General features: G+C 54.0%; 2 protein-coding genes across 10 annotated transcripts in view; one reads left to right on the plus strand and one right to left on the minus strand.

Annotated features, from left to right (window-relative positions):
• Nucleotides 1-3,314, plus strand: part of PKD1 (polycystin 1, transient receptor potential channel interacting) — a 79,484-nt gene extending 76,170 nt beyond the window's left edge. The window contains exons 45-46 of the mRNA XM_072982340.2: nucleotides 858-1,172; nucleotides 2,125-3,314. Of these exons, the coding sequence (XP_072838441.2) occupies nucleotides 858-1,172; nucleotides 2,125-2,709 (900 nt within the window). The 3' untranslated portion in view covers nucleotides 2,710-3,314. The remainder of the gene's footprint in view (nucleotides 1-857; nucleotides 1,173-2,124) is intronic.
• A 3,877-nt stretch (nucleotides 3,315-7,191) lies between these two features.
• TSC2 (TSC complex subunit 2) overlaps nucleotides 7,192-14,696 on the minus strand; it is a 31,631-nt gene continuing 24,126 nt past the window's right edge. For 6 of the 9 annotated variants that reach the window (XM_072982349.2, XM_072982346.2, XM_072982345.2 and 3 more), the window contains 10 exons: nucleotides 13,616-13,779; nucleotides 12,442-12,947; nucleotides 12,138-12,213; nucleotides 11,830-11,916; nucleotides 11,298-11,484; nucleotides 10,160-10,299; nucleotides 9,186-9,264; nucleotides 8,828-8,919; nucleotides 8,517-8,615; nucleotides 7,192-7,931 (listed from right to left, as the gene is read on the minus strand). In XM_072982349.2, the coding sequence (XP_072838450.2) occupies nucleotides 7,767-7,931; nucleotides 8,517-8,615; nucleotides 8,828-8,919; nucleotides 9,186-9,264; nucleotides 10,160-10,299; nucleotides 11,298-11,484; nucleotides 11,830-11,916; nucleotides 12,138-12,213; nucleotides 12,442-12,947; nucleotides 13,616-13,779 (1,595 nt within the window). In that variant the 3' untranslated portion in view covers nucleotides 7,192-7,766. The remainder of the gene's footprint in view (nucleotides 7,932-8,516; nucleotides 8,616-8,827; nucleotides 8,920-9,185; nucleotides 9,265-10,159; nucleotides 10,300-11,297; nucleotides 11,485-11,829; nucleotides 11,917-12,137; nucleotides 12,214-12,441; nucleotides 12,948-13,615; nucleotides 13,780-14,696) is intronic. The other 3 variants (XM_078381428.1, XM_072982348.2, XM_072982344.2) reach the window with 1 other exon arrangement.

Genomic DNA, 14,696 nt, shown 5'->3' on the forward strand with positions numbered 1-14,696 from the left:
TACAGACTCCTGGAAGCAGGTAGAGGGAGGGAGGAGAGCAAGAACGGGCTAGCCGATTCCCTCAGAACTGGTGTGGCCAAAGGGGTTTGCGGTGGAAAGGCCCCACTTGATTCCTCCGGGCACGCAGACCCATTGGGGAAGCAGGACTGTAGAGCTGGAAAAACTCCAAGGTTCAAGACTCAACCAGGGCTAGCTTCCACGGCTGAGCCATCCCTGACGGTTTTGACCTTTTGTTTAAAAACCTGCAACAAAGGACAGTCCCCCCAGCTTCCCTCTGAGGGCCTCTCTCAAGGCGATCGAGACCAGCCCCCCTGCTCCAGGCGGGGATCCAAGTCGAAGCAGTTGTGGCCAAGGATGGTCCAATGTTCTCTTGAAGGCCCCCAACACTGGAGTGCTCACCACCTCCTCTTGAGGTCCTGGGTTCCGTTGTCGTACTGCTCTAACAGTTAAGGAGTTTTTCCTGATATTCCGCTGAAATCCGACGTCCTGTCGCTTGAGCCCATTGTGGCGCATCCTGCCCTCTGGGATGATGGAGACCAGATCCTGCCCCTCCTCTGCAGGACAGCCTTTCCAGTCTTTGAAGAGTGCTCTCCTCTTCCTCCCTCCTTAGACTTCTTTTCTCGAGGCTTAAGCATGCCCTCCAGTTCCTTCAGTCTTTTTTCTTAGGGCTTGGCTTCCAGCCCCCTGATCATCCTACTTGCTTGGGCTGAGGATGGGGGGGGCAGGCAAGCTAGAACAGAACGGTCAAACTTGGGGTTCCCGTCGTCTTTCAGAGCATGGGGGGAGGAGGACCACGAGTGCCACCCAGGGTTCCCCGTTGGGTGGAGTTCCAATGACTCTTGTGTCTCCCCGCGCAGCTCTTCTCCTCTCGCTCCGAGGCCTTCTGCAGCGTCTCCAGGGCCCTCCAGCTCCTCGGCACCGCTCTCCGCAGCAGGGCCAGCTCACACTACCTCCTTGAGCCCCCGGGGCTTTTCCCCCACCTCTTCTGGGCCAGCTACCTCCTCCTGGAGCTGTGGGTGGTCCTGCGCCTGTTCGCGGCCGTCCTGCTCTATCACTACCGGGAGACGCGCTTCGAGATGTACCGCCCGGCCTTCGAGTCCCAAGACTACGAAATGGTGGAACTCTTTGTTCGGAGGCTCAAGATGTGGATGGGATTCAGCAAGGCCAAAGAGGTAGGGTCCCCTCCCAGCCGTCTCGTGTGTGTGTCTTTGTGGTGGCAGCAACAGCCGCCGCTTAGCACAGAACGGGCAACAGGAGGGAAGCAGACCATGGGCCAAGTCAACCCCTACCATGACCAAAAACCCTGAAGTCTGGGCAGCAGCAAAATGGTTAATTTAGCACCCTGCACCCAGGACACAGATCTGGTAGCACCATCTCTTTAGCTGATTCTGGATGCGATCCTCAAGGTAATAGGTAAAGGTAAAGGTTCCCCTTGACATTTTTAGTCCAGTCATGTCCAACTCTAGGGCGCGGTGCTCATCCCCGTCTCCAAGCCATAGAGCCAGCGTTTGTCCGAAGACAGTTTCTGTTGTCACGTGGCCAGTGCTAGACACGGAACACCGTGACCTTCCCACCGAGGTGGTACCTATTTATCTACTCGCATCTTTACATGCTTTCGAACTGCTAGGTTGGCGGGAGCTTTGTCAAGCGACAGCAGCTCACTCCATCACGTGGATTCTATCTTACGACTGCTTGGTCTTCTGACCTTGCAGCCCAGAGGCTTCTGCGGTTTTACCTGCAGCGCCACCACGTCCCTCATGGAGAGGATGGCAATCCTGTCCTCCTTCATGGAAGCTTTAGTCTTTTTGCCAGCAGGAGATCTTTGCTAGATTTGATCTGCCAGGAAGAAAACCGAGAAAGCGACAGAGAAGGGGCAGGACGAGTCAGGTCCAACACCCCCCACCCCACCCCTCGGCCAGGGATGTCCCTCTCACCAATCTTGGTATGTTTGAGCCCCTTCCAGTGTCCCTCAACCGGGAGAGGCTTTGGGATCAGCCCAGCTTCTGTTGGGTCCCATTCTGCCACCAGTGATTCTCCGCCCCCTCAATCAGGGATCTCTCTCTCTCTCTCTCTCTCTCTCTCTCTCTCTCTCTCACGCGCACCCCCTTGTCTCGCCCTCCCCAGTTCCGCCACAAGGTCCGCTTTGAAGGGATGGAGCCGCTGCCCTCCCGCTCGTCCAGCCAGGACTCCCGGTCCCTACAAGTCCCCACACCCAGCGCCACTTCGGACAGCTCTCGGGCCTCCACCTCCTCCAGCCAGCTGGATGGACTCAGCCTGGTGCCCAGCGTCCGGGATAGCTGCGAAGTGGACGGTGAAGTCCAGCGCCTCCTTTCCCTCCTGGAGACTCTGCTGGTCCACTTTGACCGGGTGAACCAGGCCACGGAGGACGTCTGCCACCTGGAGCGCCGGCTGGGGAGTACGTGGCGCCGACAGGCCAGGAACAGGAGCAGCCGGAGCATGGAGCGAGTCCCAAGTGCCCCTCACCCCTCTCGTGCCCAACCAGGGTCGCCCTCCTCCGACGTCACCCCCGAGAGGAACCCATTTCCGACACCCTGCCCCATTGCAATTGTCCGAACCAGTCAGGGCGCTGGCCCGGGCGCTCTGCTCGCCCCACGGAAGACGCAGGCCTTGCTTGGAACCACGGCCAAAAAGAAGAAACCGTCGCGGGCCAAGAACCGGGTCCACCCCAGCAGCAACATCCCTGGTTAGAAATGAAGATGGTTACAGGAAAAGCGTGCGAGGCATCGGCCATCTCAAATTCGGATGCCAGGAGCTTTTTGGCTCTTCTCCCGTTTGCAAGGGCTGGTCCCGCCAGATGTTCCACAGGTTTTGCTTGATGGGCAGATACAGAAAGAAGAGGCCGACGGCGTGGAGCCCATGTGGGGCCCCCTTCAGGGCTCGGCATGGCACCCAGCCGGTGGTTTTCCACCCGGGGCAGAGCAACCCTCCCTACAGTATTACGTTTTTTTTGGAGAACGCCTCTGCTGTTTTTGAAGAGGGGCTACTCTGATGGGAGAAGTTAGAAAAGTTGAGACCCATCAGGCAGGCTCCGTGCTGGCGTTCCTGGTGCCAGAGGGGCGGAAAAAAAGAGCATTTTGTCAGGGTGAAGTCTTTTGAAAGGAACAAAAAAACCCTGCACGATCAGGTTTCTCTCACAAACATTTCAGAAGGAACCTGGAGAATGAATAGGAAGGCTGAGATCGTCAGTGCCTGCAGCCGAGAAGGGATGGCTGCTCCTTACACTCAGGCCTTCCTTCAGAATTCAGCCTCGGATATATTTAAAAGGAACCTCCGAGAGAGACACTTTAAAAAAAGAAGAGACACTTTAAAAAAAGAAGACAAGAACCTCTTCTTAGATTCAAACGCTAACCTACCAGTCTTGAAAAGGGGTAACCGTGCGTGCATGGAGCCCGAAGGGACCCTTTTTGGCAAGGTTCCAGCGCTGGGTTCTCCAAAAGGATCGGGGTGCAGAGGGCGGCTGTGTGGACCGGGGACCCCTTGAGCTGGCTTCATGGGGTTCCCATTCCAGCAGTTGGCGTCGCTCGCCGAACTGAGTGAGTTTGTGTGTGCTGTGCTGGTTGCGTAATTCTACAGTTGGAAGGAGATGACTGCGTCTATTTTATTTTATATGGTGTCTGTCTACATATGTATTTTATATATATATATATGGTTTACTATTTGTATTTACTGCCTAGCACTTTAATCAACGCTTGCCTTAGCTAACAGTGACACATGCAACTTTTAAAATAAGAGCAGGATAATATATCATGGAAGCAGTATTTTTGTTTTGTTTGTAAATCATAATTTGAACGGGCTGCTGGAATACGACCACAGACGTCTCGCTTCCTGCCATCTCATTTTCTGAAAGGCTCCAGATCTGACATCCAGCATCTGACAGTTGCCCAAAGATTTGAAAGCAGGCACTGGTGACATCTTCCCCAGTATTCTGTGTTTGTTACGCGTGCCCCAGAGCCCTCCGGCTGTGCTCACACAATGTTGGGAGACTCACAGGCAAAGTTGACAATTGTGCTGGGGCTTAAAATCCTGATATATTTATTAAGGGCAAATACAGTATCAAATTTCGGGCTATGTTTACACCTCTTTTTCCTTCACGATCACAGGTGAGTCCTCTGGTCTGGTCCCTTCCTGAACAGAAGGAGCATTTGAGAAGTTTGCCGTCCCCCTACAGGGTGATGCAAAGCCCTAGATATTTTGAATTTTCCCACAGGGCTTCCTTTAAGGAATACTAGGTGAACCAGACGGGTGCCCTATATCACTGGTTCTTAACCTTGGGTTACTCAGGAGTTTTGGACTGCAACTCCCAGAAGCCTTCACCACCATCTGTCCTGACTGGGGTTTCTGGGAGTTGCAGTTCAAAAGCATCCGAGTAACAAAGGTTAAGAACCACTGCCCTATGTGATAGTCATGTTCTGTCCTCTGTAATGTTCTACGCTTCTTACACCAAGGAAGGAGTCCTGATTCAGCCGAACGCTGGAATGGCCTAAAATAAAGCATCGGTCGTTGCTCGTTCCCAGTTCATCCCAATTGCTCACCCCCACCCAACTCAACCCTGTTTTTAAATGGAAAAATTATTCCTTCCATCCAAAGCTACAGCTGGCCTGTACTTCCTCTGGGCTTTAAGGAGGCACCTTTTGCTCCCTGTTCCCAAGAGATGTCTTCCCTCCACCGCTTCCCCGGCCGGCTCCCTAATCGTGACGCTCCTTCTGTTGTCATATTCCACCAGCCAGTTTAATGTTATGTATATTGTAAGTAATTTATACAGGAATTTTTACAAGAAGAAAAAAAATGTATATTTTTGTATGTTTGCTATATTTTTATAGCATCGGTACTGTGCTTAACATGTATAGATAAGAGTTATTTAAAATGGTACGTCAAAAAGCCTTCTCGCTAAAACGTGTGGTGTACGGGCAAAGTGTTGTATGTATGGGATTTTGTGCCAAAGGAAGTTTAGGAGATTTTTTTTTAATTTTTTGTTTTTGGTTCCTTACATCCTGGGCAGGGGGGCAGGATCTCCCTGCAAAATGCTGCACTAGCCAGAATTTCTCCCAAGAGGTCGCAAAGTCTAAAAAGGAAGTCAGCGACGGAAGCGCAGTCTTCGATAGTGTGTTTCAGAAACGCTGACTCTTGACACTCTCTCTGTCGACACCGCCAGGGCTTGCCAACTTCGAGACTTGCTTTTGCCTGGAGGGATAGATGTGTGTGTGTGTGTGTGTGTTTCACCATGACTAAATTTGGGGTTGTAACCATCATCCTAAAAGCAGAAACAAATGGTTACACATGTCTTTTTCTGAAAAGGATTTCCTTATTTATATGGGTGCTATTTTTTAAAAAAACTACAATAGAACTCTTTTTATAATATTCCAAGCTGCTTTATCATCAGGTACAAATAAAAAGAAAAGTACACTTGCTTCATTTTTTGATAGAAGCTTGCTAGGTGGCAGGGAGAGAAGGAGTGGGGTTGGGAGAAAGGAGGTGAGATTATATTTGTCCAGGGGACCGGAGGGGGAGTCTCACAACCGCACACGATAGAAATCGGAAGCTTATTGCCTGAGCCCTCGGGGCTGGGTGTGTGTGTCTCTCCTCCCCATCTTGTTGCTTGGGAGAATGACAGAGAAGAGAACGGGCGCAGGTGTTGCCAGGGTCAGGCCTTCGCTGCCGCAAGGCAAAAAGAAATCACCCCGGGTTCCTTTGAAGAACGGACGTTCACAAGGGCGCTCGGCCGTGGGGAGATGATGGGCGTTTGGTGAAGACAGACGGAGGAATTTTTTTTGCACTCGTTAGCCAGACTAAAAGTTCTCATAGGTGGTTTGTGTTGTTTTAATGTCGGTACTTTACAAGGGATGGCCAAGTCCGGTTAGGGAAAGCGGTTCCTTAGCAGATGGAGCTGTGCTTCTATGCAAAGGAGGGGCCAAATCTCTTCTCCAGAGGCGGAATTGCTCCGGAGCCACGAGGGCAGGGAGGAAGGACCTGGTGTGGAGGAACTTGGGGGCACTCGCTGCAGCACAAGCCTTGGCTATCGCTTGACCGCTTGAAGGGCAGAGCATGTTCACTTCCCAACTCACCCCCCCCCCCCCCCGGTTTCGCAATGAAGCCAAATCTTCTCCTATCGGTGAGATAAACTCCTGAATGTATGTTTTGGCCTCCACTTACCAGGCAGACAGCTTCTTATTTATTATTGTCTGAAATCTCACACAGCAAGTTGCTTTTCAGGACAGACATCTGTGAGCTAAGCAAAGGAGAACCACCTAAGCTCTCCTTTCAGGGCGGGTGGCTTTGCCGAGGCGTCCGGTAGCCATGGCTGGACCAGCAGCCGTCGGCTTGATGTTAACGTGTGCAAACCATGTTTTCTTTTGTAATTTTTTTGGGGGGGATGGGGGGGAGAGAGAGGAAGAAAAAAACATGACAAAGTCAAACTAACATAATGGACGGCTCAATAAAGATGTGTGTTTTGCTTGGTGAAACTTGAGTTATATTTCATGTCCATTGAACGATGTGCATTTGGGGCTCCCAGCTCTGAAAATCAAGGCCACTCAGCACCATCAAGAATTCGTGCTGGGGCAAGAGGGAGGGGAACCCACAGGCCCTCCCCAGGGAGCCATTGGTGAGGAGGAGGGTGCTGCAAACCAGTCACATTTGGGGAGACGGGGAGGGGGGACACACACTAGATCAGCCATTCTCAATGGGGGAACATGGGGGGGGGCTGGCGCATTTGAAAGGGGCCACAGACAGGAAACAATGCTTCACACACCAGCTTACAAGATTCTTCATGGGACCTATATTTATTTCATGTTGTCTTCATGGCCTGTCCCAGACAGCTTTAGGAGAGACCGTGGTGCTACAACCAGAGACTCTTACCATGAGACATAACGCGTGCACACAAGGCCTTCTGTAGGACTGGAAGATGCCAGGCAGGAGCTGCAGGGCCCCCAGGATGGCGGTGCCCCCGTTGCCCCCCCCCTTTGCCAAGACCCAAACCACTCAAGGTCGACCCGCTCTGGCAAGAAAGGAGCCATGGCCGTCCTGCAGACGCTGTAGTGGGCGGGTGGATGCCCCTTACTCACTCAGCGGTGGGCGTTCAAAGCCACCTGGTCCTACAACATGGCCACCCAACCAGAACTTTGCCACGTGAGCAGTAGAGAGCAATGCCAAGAAGAGTCAATCTAGACATCATGGGAGAAGTCATGGATATTTAATGTACGCACACATGAAGCAACGGGGGCCATCTTCTCGACTAGAAAAAAAGCCAAGGACAAAGTTCACCCATACCGCCTGCTGGCCTTCCATGGCTTTGTGTTTTAGAGTTGACGGGAAAACAGTTTACAGAACAAAACAAAACTACCTTTCCGACACACTCCCCTCCCTAGAGGTTGGGCAGAGGTAGGCACACAGCTGCCCCTTGATCTCAAATTCCACCCCGAGACCTCTTTGGTTCATTCAAAGTGCCCCCGGCTTCCAAAAGAACTTCCCCCGTTAAGTGTTAGTTTGGGGGGGGGTAAAAATAAAAGAGCAACCAACCTCTCTCTCCTTCTCTCTTTCTCTAGAGAACTGCAGGGAAGTTCCAGGAAAACGGGTCAGTGCCTTTTCAGGCTGACCCTAAGCGAAGCTGCAGTTGCAGGTCACAGAGAGAAAAAAGGCCGTGGATGGCGCTGGCATCTCGGGAAGATGCCACAAGGCGGTCGTACCGAGCCAGTGCCCGGAAGAAAACATCTCGCCGGCCGCACAAGCCGTGCGGGCTGTGCTTTGAGCTAGACAAACTCCGTGAAGTCATCCACCGAGGAGATCAAGCGCTTCCTCTGCCCTGTTTCATAGCTGGGGGCCGGATCCTGGGCCATGTGGGCAGATGCTTTCGCAGTGACCGGAGGATGCACAGCAGGGAAGCCAGAACACTGGTACTGGGTTTCTTCCCGGATCTAGGAAGACAGAAACGGGTCGATAAGAGTAGGCTGACGGACGTCACAGCATCATTTCATTAAGCCCGCACTTGCAGGAGAGCCCAGCAAGGCAGGCCGGCCACCTTGTCCTCCTCGCCCAGAGGGACAGGAGAGGTGCATCGGGACGCACGGAAGAGACTCATCTCAAAGGGAAGGGAATGGGTGGACGGGACCCAAGAAACCGCCAAGACGAATCGATGGCTGTTGCCAGCAATTCGATACACAACTGTCCCGAGGGGGAAGGCTTGCCTCCAAGGAAACAAGCGGCAGGCGATCTGGAGCGAGGCCAGGGAGCACGGCTACCCCAGAACCTTGTGTCCTTGGGCTTATTCTGAGGAAAGAGATCTTGCATACGAACCGTCCGCCCAGCCCAACAGATCCCAACTCTTGGGAGCCCATTTGTGCTGTGATCCCAGGGAGAGCTGTGCCTGGCTTAGGGCAGAGCGGAGGGTGCCTCTGCCTTGAGCTTCTGTACCCATCAGGTTCCCCCAGAAGCAAAACTCTGTAGGGCCAAGGGTGGGGGAGGGGGGAAGAGGGGAGGGGAGAGAGCAAGGCGGGGGTTACCCTGTGTCGGAACCTCTTGATGTGACGCAGCCGAGCAATCCATTTGGACGGGTACGTGTCCGTAGGGTTGGAGCGGCTGTGGTGGACCTGGGACGCCATCTGAAGGGAACAAAGAGAAGCGAGGTCCTTCGCTGACTGGAAGTCTCGTCAATCTCCTTCAGTGGGGCAAGCAGGATCGGGCCAAACTCCCTCCCAACGCCTCTAGTCTTCCCTATCCCTTCCCTCCGTTCTGCAGGTTCCCCCCCCCCCCCATATTTTGCAGAAATAGAGGCCACGAAAGGGAACCGGGAACCCATCCCCACAGTACTCACATTGGCATGCAAAGCCATCTGCCGGGCGACAAACGACAGGTTTTTGTCAGAGACGATCTTGGCCACGCTGGTGTCCACCAGCCCTTCCATATCTGGGTCACAGAGGACAGAAAAAGCAGCGAGTTCAAAAAGGCATCCATGGGAAGAGCGCAAAAGGGGAGCGCTTATTTTTAAACCTGTAGTCTGCTCCCCTGGCATGCATGCATGGGCGCGCACACACACACACTAGGACACAAACTAGGAGCTGAAAGCCATGGTTTCCAGGGCTCTGCACTAGACAAGACAGTCTGCTGGAAATTTCTGGGAGCAGAACTGCACATACATTCCCCCCCCCCCCTTGGAAGGAGGCTCGCCTTACCTTTCCGACACTGGAGAGTGATCAGGTTGCAGTTGTAGTCCAGCGGCTTAATGACGACATGCACAAAGTTGAACTGGCCCTGGAAGAGAGAGCGAGAGAGAGAGAGCATTCTTCCCTGGCGCATCAGACAGACTGGCAGAGGCCAGGAAGAGGGGAGGGAGAGGGGCCACTGCCAAGGACCCCTGCCAAGGGAGAGGGGCCACTGTGAGCTCCTTGGCAAAGGGGGAGCCTCATTCCTTCTCTCTGACCAGCTCCGGCTGGCATCCACAACGTGGGTTCTCGGCCTTGGAGCCTCCAGGGATTTGGGCCTCCGGCTCCGACAAGCCCTGGCTACTAGCCACGCAGGCTAAGGCTTCTGAGGGTTGAAGTCCCAAAGAACTGGAGGGCAAGAGGTTGAGAACCACCAGCTGGAGGAGAAAGCAAAGCTCGGAGTTTCAGAGGAGTTTTGCATCTGGCAGAACACTTCAGGTTTTAAAATCACACGACTTGATCAGGACAACGGGAGGCTGTAGGGTCAGCTGACTTTGAAAAAGGTTCTCCTAGACACTCTGTTGCTCCTCCAGGCAGCCGACAGATAATGGCCAAAGAGGCAAAGTTCTTGTGATTAGTGACTGGATATGGGGATGTTTTGAACCCCAAATCCCATAATTCTCCATTCTGGGAGTTCTAGCTGACAAACATGCACCCCCAGACAGGAGGGCCTAAACTGGAAGGCTCCGAGGTCTGGCTTTGCCTCGTCTCTTATTGAGAAAGCAAGTCCCCAGTCGGCTCTGGGGCAGGAACAGGAAGGTTGCTTTTATGGACCCCGTCAGCGTTCCCTCTCAGCTGCGTGGGGCTGTATCGGGGCTGCGCACCCACAGTTACTGTTGCTGCTCATTTCGTTCCAGTCGTGGCCTGAACTTTGCATGCACAGGATGGGGTTTCCACTCAGCGCTGGTGGAAAATGAGGAGGGAGCCTTGGTCCCCCTTCTTACTTTGATGGTCCCCAGCTTGAAGTCTTCCCCGGAATCGTTGTAAATGATGGAGACGAAGTCGTTGCCCAGGTGCCGCTTCTTGTCACAGCGATACTTGTCCAAGTCCTTGGTGGGCATCAAAGTGGCAATGTGGAAAATGGCTGGAAAGCGAAGGAGAAAGAAGCAGCCCTCAGAGGGACACCCGGGCCTCTCCAGCAACGGCCGGGAATGATTTCCTCGGCCGGACACTGAAGCGTCTCAGAGGCAGGTCAGCAGAAACGAGCGAAAAAGGAAGCTTCGCCCGGCAAGGTTCCCGCAGATCATAGCCCTCTTTGTCATGAGCAACCCTCTCCCACAACTCTCCAGGAAATCTCCCCGCACGGATCCAACTCCGTTGTAATTGACCTGCGGCTCTTCCGCACAACGTCTTCAAGGCAGCTTAGAACGGAAGGACGGGAGGACAAAACAAACCTCGGGCATCGATGCAAAGCTGTGAGAAGACACCACTAGCGCAGCAGCAGGCCAACCATTTCATTAATATGAAACATTTATGATACTTTATTTACGAAACAGGCCATCTCAGCTGCTACGAATCATCCCCGCCCCCAGCCACAGACTTTAGACTCCTTCACCCACACCCAAGAGGGTTTAGGGCAAAATTAGGGAGGGCAAATGTGAATTTTGGGGGCTCATAAAGCAAAGGGTGCATTTGTGGAAGAGAAGGGCCTACGTTGATCCCTGTGTTACTCTGGTCCAACGCTACAGCAGGCCAAGGGATTCCTCAAACAATGTCCCCTTCCTGGGAGAAAAGCCTGGCCACCCGGAGAGCTCAATGCTTGAGGTCTGTGCCTGCAGAGCCAGCAGCTGGGAGTTCGATTCCCCTCTGGGGCTGAACCCGATGACCTATTCTATAGGGCCCCTTCCAGCTCTGCAAGTCTGTGCTGCCGCTGATATTATGATGATACGAAACATCCAAATTAGTGTACAGTAATTTAGCTGGCTGGATAGCCTCAGGGGTTGAGGTCTCTCGAGTTGCACAGCCAGAGGTTGGGAGTTTGATTCCCCCCCCCGCCCTGGGCCTCCTGGACGAGGGCTGGACTGGATGACCTACAGGGCCCCTCTTCCAGCTCCTGCACTTCCGAGATTAGGATGAGGATACCTTGCATGATGTCATCGTGCCAGCAGTAGGTAAACTGCCCGTCCTCCCCGCACACGTCGAGGCCGCCGAGGTAGATCTTGTCCGGCTGGCAGTCTTTGAGCTCAATGAGCTTGCCCAGGCCCGTCAGGAACTCCGTGTACCGGTAGGAGCCGTGCTCGTTGGACAGGATGGCCAACTCATTGTTGCTCTGGGGGAAGAGGAGAGGAAGGAAGAAAGACGATAGCGTTTGGGGCGCTTGCATGGAGGGGCTTTCTCTGCAAGGCGGGGTTCACAGATCTGAACACACACACACCCAGCTGATCAAAAAGAGAGGGGGGGGCAGGAAGGAAGTGCGCCATGTGGTCCATAGGTAGAAGCAAAAAACAGAGCCGAGTAAGGCCGTTTTGCCATACGGCTGTTGCACGGTTTTAGCCACCAAGTTTCAAGAGGCAGCCGAGGAGAGAAAAGGGACTTCCTGGAAGCGTAGCAGTTTCTCCCGAGCCCGACGGACAAGGCTCTGGGCTTTGGTTCCAGAAGAGGACTGGCCTCTCACCTGCCCTTCTCCCACGTACAGGACGGCGATCTTGTGGGTGTCGTAAGGAGGGATCTGGTCCAGGAGCTGAACTGACCTCTCAATAGTCTAAGGGAAAGAAGATAAAGGAAAATCTTGGAGCCACCCATCGATACGAGCCAGACCTCTCTCGACGCCTTCTGGGAGTGCCTGACGGTCCTCGCGGTCTTGTGGTCTTGCCGCCTCGTTCTCTCCCTCGCCTACCGCTTCTCCCCGCCTAGGGCTACCAAAATACTTTCCCCACGCCCCACCCGTAATTCGCACTCAGTGCTCCGTGACTGGAAGCGTACCTCGTTCGGCAACAGGAGGGGCTTGCTGGATTCATCGCCGAAGAAAGGGGAATGATACAACTGCAGGAACACAAAACTACGGGGAGGAAACAGAAATGAAATGCCTTCAGGTCTGTCAGTCTGGCTGGTTCCCGCCCGGCTTCACCCTCCATTCACTAGCTGGGCAATACATGAATTAAACAAATAAGTAAATGATTTATGTTATTCTCTGAATTTAGCTTTGAAGCTTTCTTAGCCAAGCTTTCTAGGCCAAGCGAGCCGGTCCCCAAGAGGCCAGGGCTCTCTAGGCAGACCCGGCTCTCACCTGGGGTTAATGCCAGGCACCTTCTCAGCGTTGGAGGCTGTGGCTCTGCCCGTCAAGGGGTCTTTCTCGATCTTCCTGCCTCGCCTGGAGGGCGCCGAGTCCGAGATGGTGTAACCTCGGGGACGATGGCCTGTCGGGGAGTGGGGGGAAGAGGAGGCGGGGGCTCCAGAACTCAGCCTGGCTCCCCCAGAGACCCGGTCGTCCTCCCCTCTTCCCATCCAGCACCCGGCCGGCTCTCCTTCCAGGTGCCCCGACTGGGATTTGGACTTCACGTCGCTGCTGAGTTTCCCGGCCGGATCCTCGCCGCTGGGATCCTTGAGAACTTCCTGGAGGGTCTGGAGCTCTGGCGAGGAGCTGGACTTGCTGAGGGGCTGAGAAGGTTGGAAAGAGAGGGCCTCAAACTCGCGGCTGTCTTCCAGGTTCCTGCCCCTTTTGATGGGAATGCCAACGGCGGCCAAGTCTCCTGGCTTCGGTGCTTTTTCCTCCTGGCTGGACGTTGAGGACGACTACAGGACACCAGGGGGCAAAGGGGGGAGGGAGGGAGGGAGGGAGGGAGGCAGGGGAGGGAGAAGAAAAGAACAGCCAGTCCCTTCAAACAGCAGCTTGCCCTCCCCAGCTAGCCGTCTGGCCGGGACGTGGCCGTAAAGAGACATGGCCTTACGGGACATCCCCAAACAGAGAGAGCTGACTCCCCTCCTCCTGAAGCGGCTGGTGAGATGGGAGACAGCACACCCTTTCGGAGCAGGGCTGGGCCGTCCCGTGGTCCTCCTGAAGCCCCTGGATCGTTCACTCCCATCCACCCTAGCCGGCCTCAGCCAAGGAGGGAGGAAACTCAGGTTTCCGGACCACACACAGTCCCCAAGGTGAACGGCTGTCGTATAATCTTGTATGTAAAAGGGGGAAAAAGGCCCCAGCAGATGAGCCTTATGGCCGCTGCCATGTAGAGGCAGAAGGGCCGGGGACTCCCTCCGAGGCTCAGATGGGCCAAAAGATGGGACCAAAACCTGCCACTCAATGGAGTTTTGTCAGGCCAGCTTTTTAAGAGCAATACTGCCCACAGAGCGGCAATATGGGCATGCAAGGAATCAACAAGGCACCAAAGCGTCACCTTCTACTCTCCCCCACCCCCCATTTGTGTTCCATTCCCCACCAGTGAAAAAAGAGGTCACCTTACCCTACTGTAAGCCCCATGGCCCCTGCTTAGCCTCTCCTCGCCGGGGCCCTGCTCTGAAGACGTGCCTTCAAAGTCTTCAATCTCTTGAGCCTCAGGAGGGGATTCTGTTTCTTTCAGGTCTGGGTCCGGCGGGCTTCCTTCTTCCGGCACGACTGCAGACTCTACTGAGAGACCCAAAGAGCAGCGGGACTGAAACACACACCGAGACACATCAATACGGGCAGGAGCCCTGTTGTGTCGCGTGCTCCAGCCTTTCTTTGAGCCAAGGGGGCCACTCTCAACGGGTGACGGGTGAGGCTCACCTCCTTTGCTAACAAACCCTCCCGCCTTGTGGAGGCTTTAAAAAACAAACAAACCTCCCTTCCTTAAAAGGTTTGGTTGTTTATCTTCTCTTTTTGCAACAGTAAAGGTTGGTTCTCTGCAGCACAACGAATAAGAAATGCACAGTGCACCAGGCTGGACCTTCTCATTCATAATTTTGGCATTTAGGGTGTTCAAAGGGCTTCTCCTACATGGCGTCCTAGTGATACGGACCACAGCCCTTGTGAAGAAGGCCAGCCCCACAATCCCCTTTTGGCTGAAAGGCCAAGAGACAAGGGCTGGCAGAAACGCAGGCTGTTTGCAACAGAGCAGAGCTCGGAAGCTCCCCATTAAGGCTTTGGCGTTCGCTACCAATGACTCTTTTGAGGAACATCGCCCACCCCTCTAAGTTGGCAATTGGGGTTCCCTTGGCAGACCGGGGTAGGCGCAGGGAGGAAGGGCTTCTCCAAACGGACGCCTAAAAGGCCTTGCCTAACATGCAGAAGCCAGACAGGTCAATTGCAAAGGCAAGGATTAATTTCCCCAAAAAACACTTTTAATAAAAGAGAAACGGAGGTGCAACACAGAGCAACAAACCAGGCAAAAAAACGAACACGGCCAAGGACCACCAACCCGGCAGCAACTTGCAAGAACAAGCAGGAATTCTCCGTTCGCGTGCCACATCGACAAACCAGCCGGACGAACCACAGGTGACACCCCCCCCCCTTGCTCACCAGCCCAATCCAGAGAACGGCTCTTCCGCTCAATGCCTCCAGCCAGG

This window comes from Pogona vitticeps, chromosome 13 (assembly GCF_051106095.1).
Source record: "Pogona vitticeps strain Pit_001003342236 chromosome 13, PviZW2.1, whole genome shotgun sequence".
In the NCBI taxonomy this organism is placed as follows: Eukaryota; Metazoa; Chordata; class Lepidosauria; order Squamata; family Agamidae; genus Pogona; species Pogona vitticeps.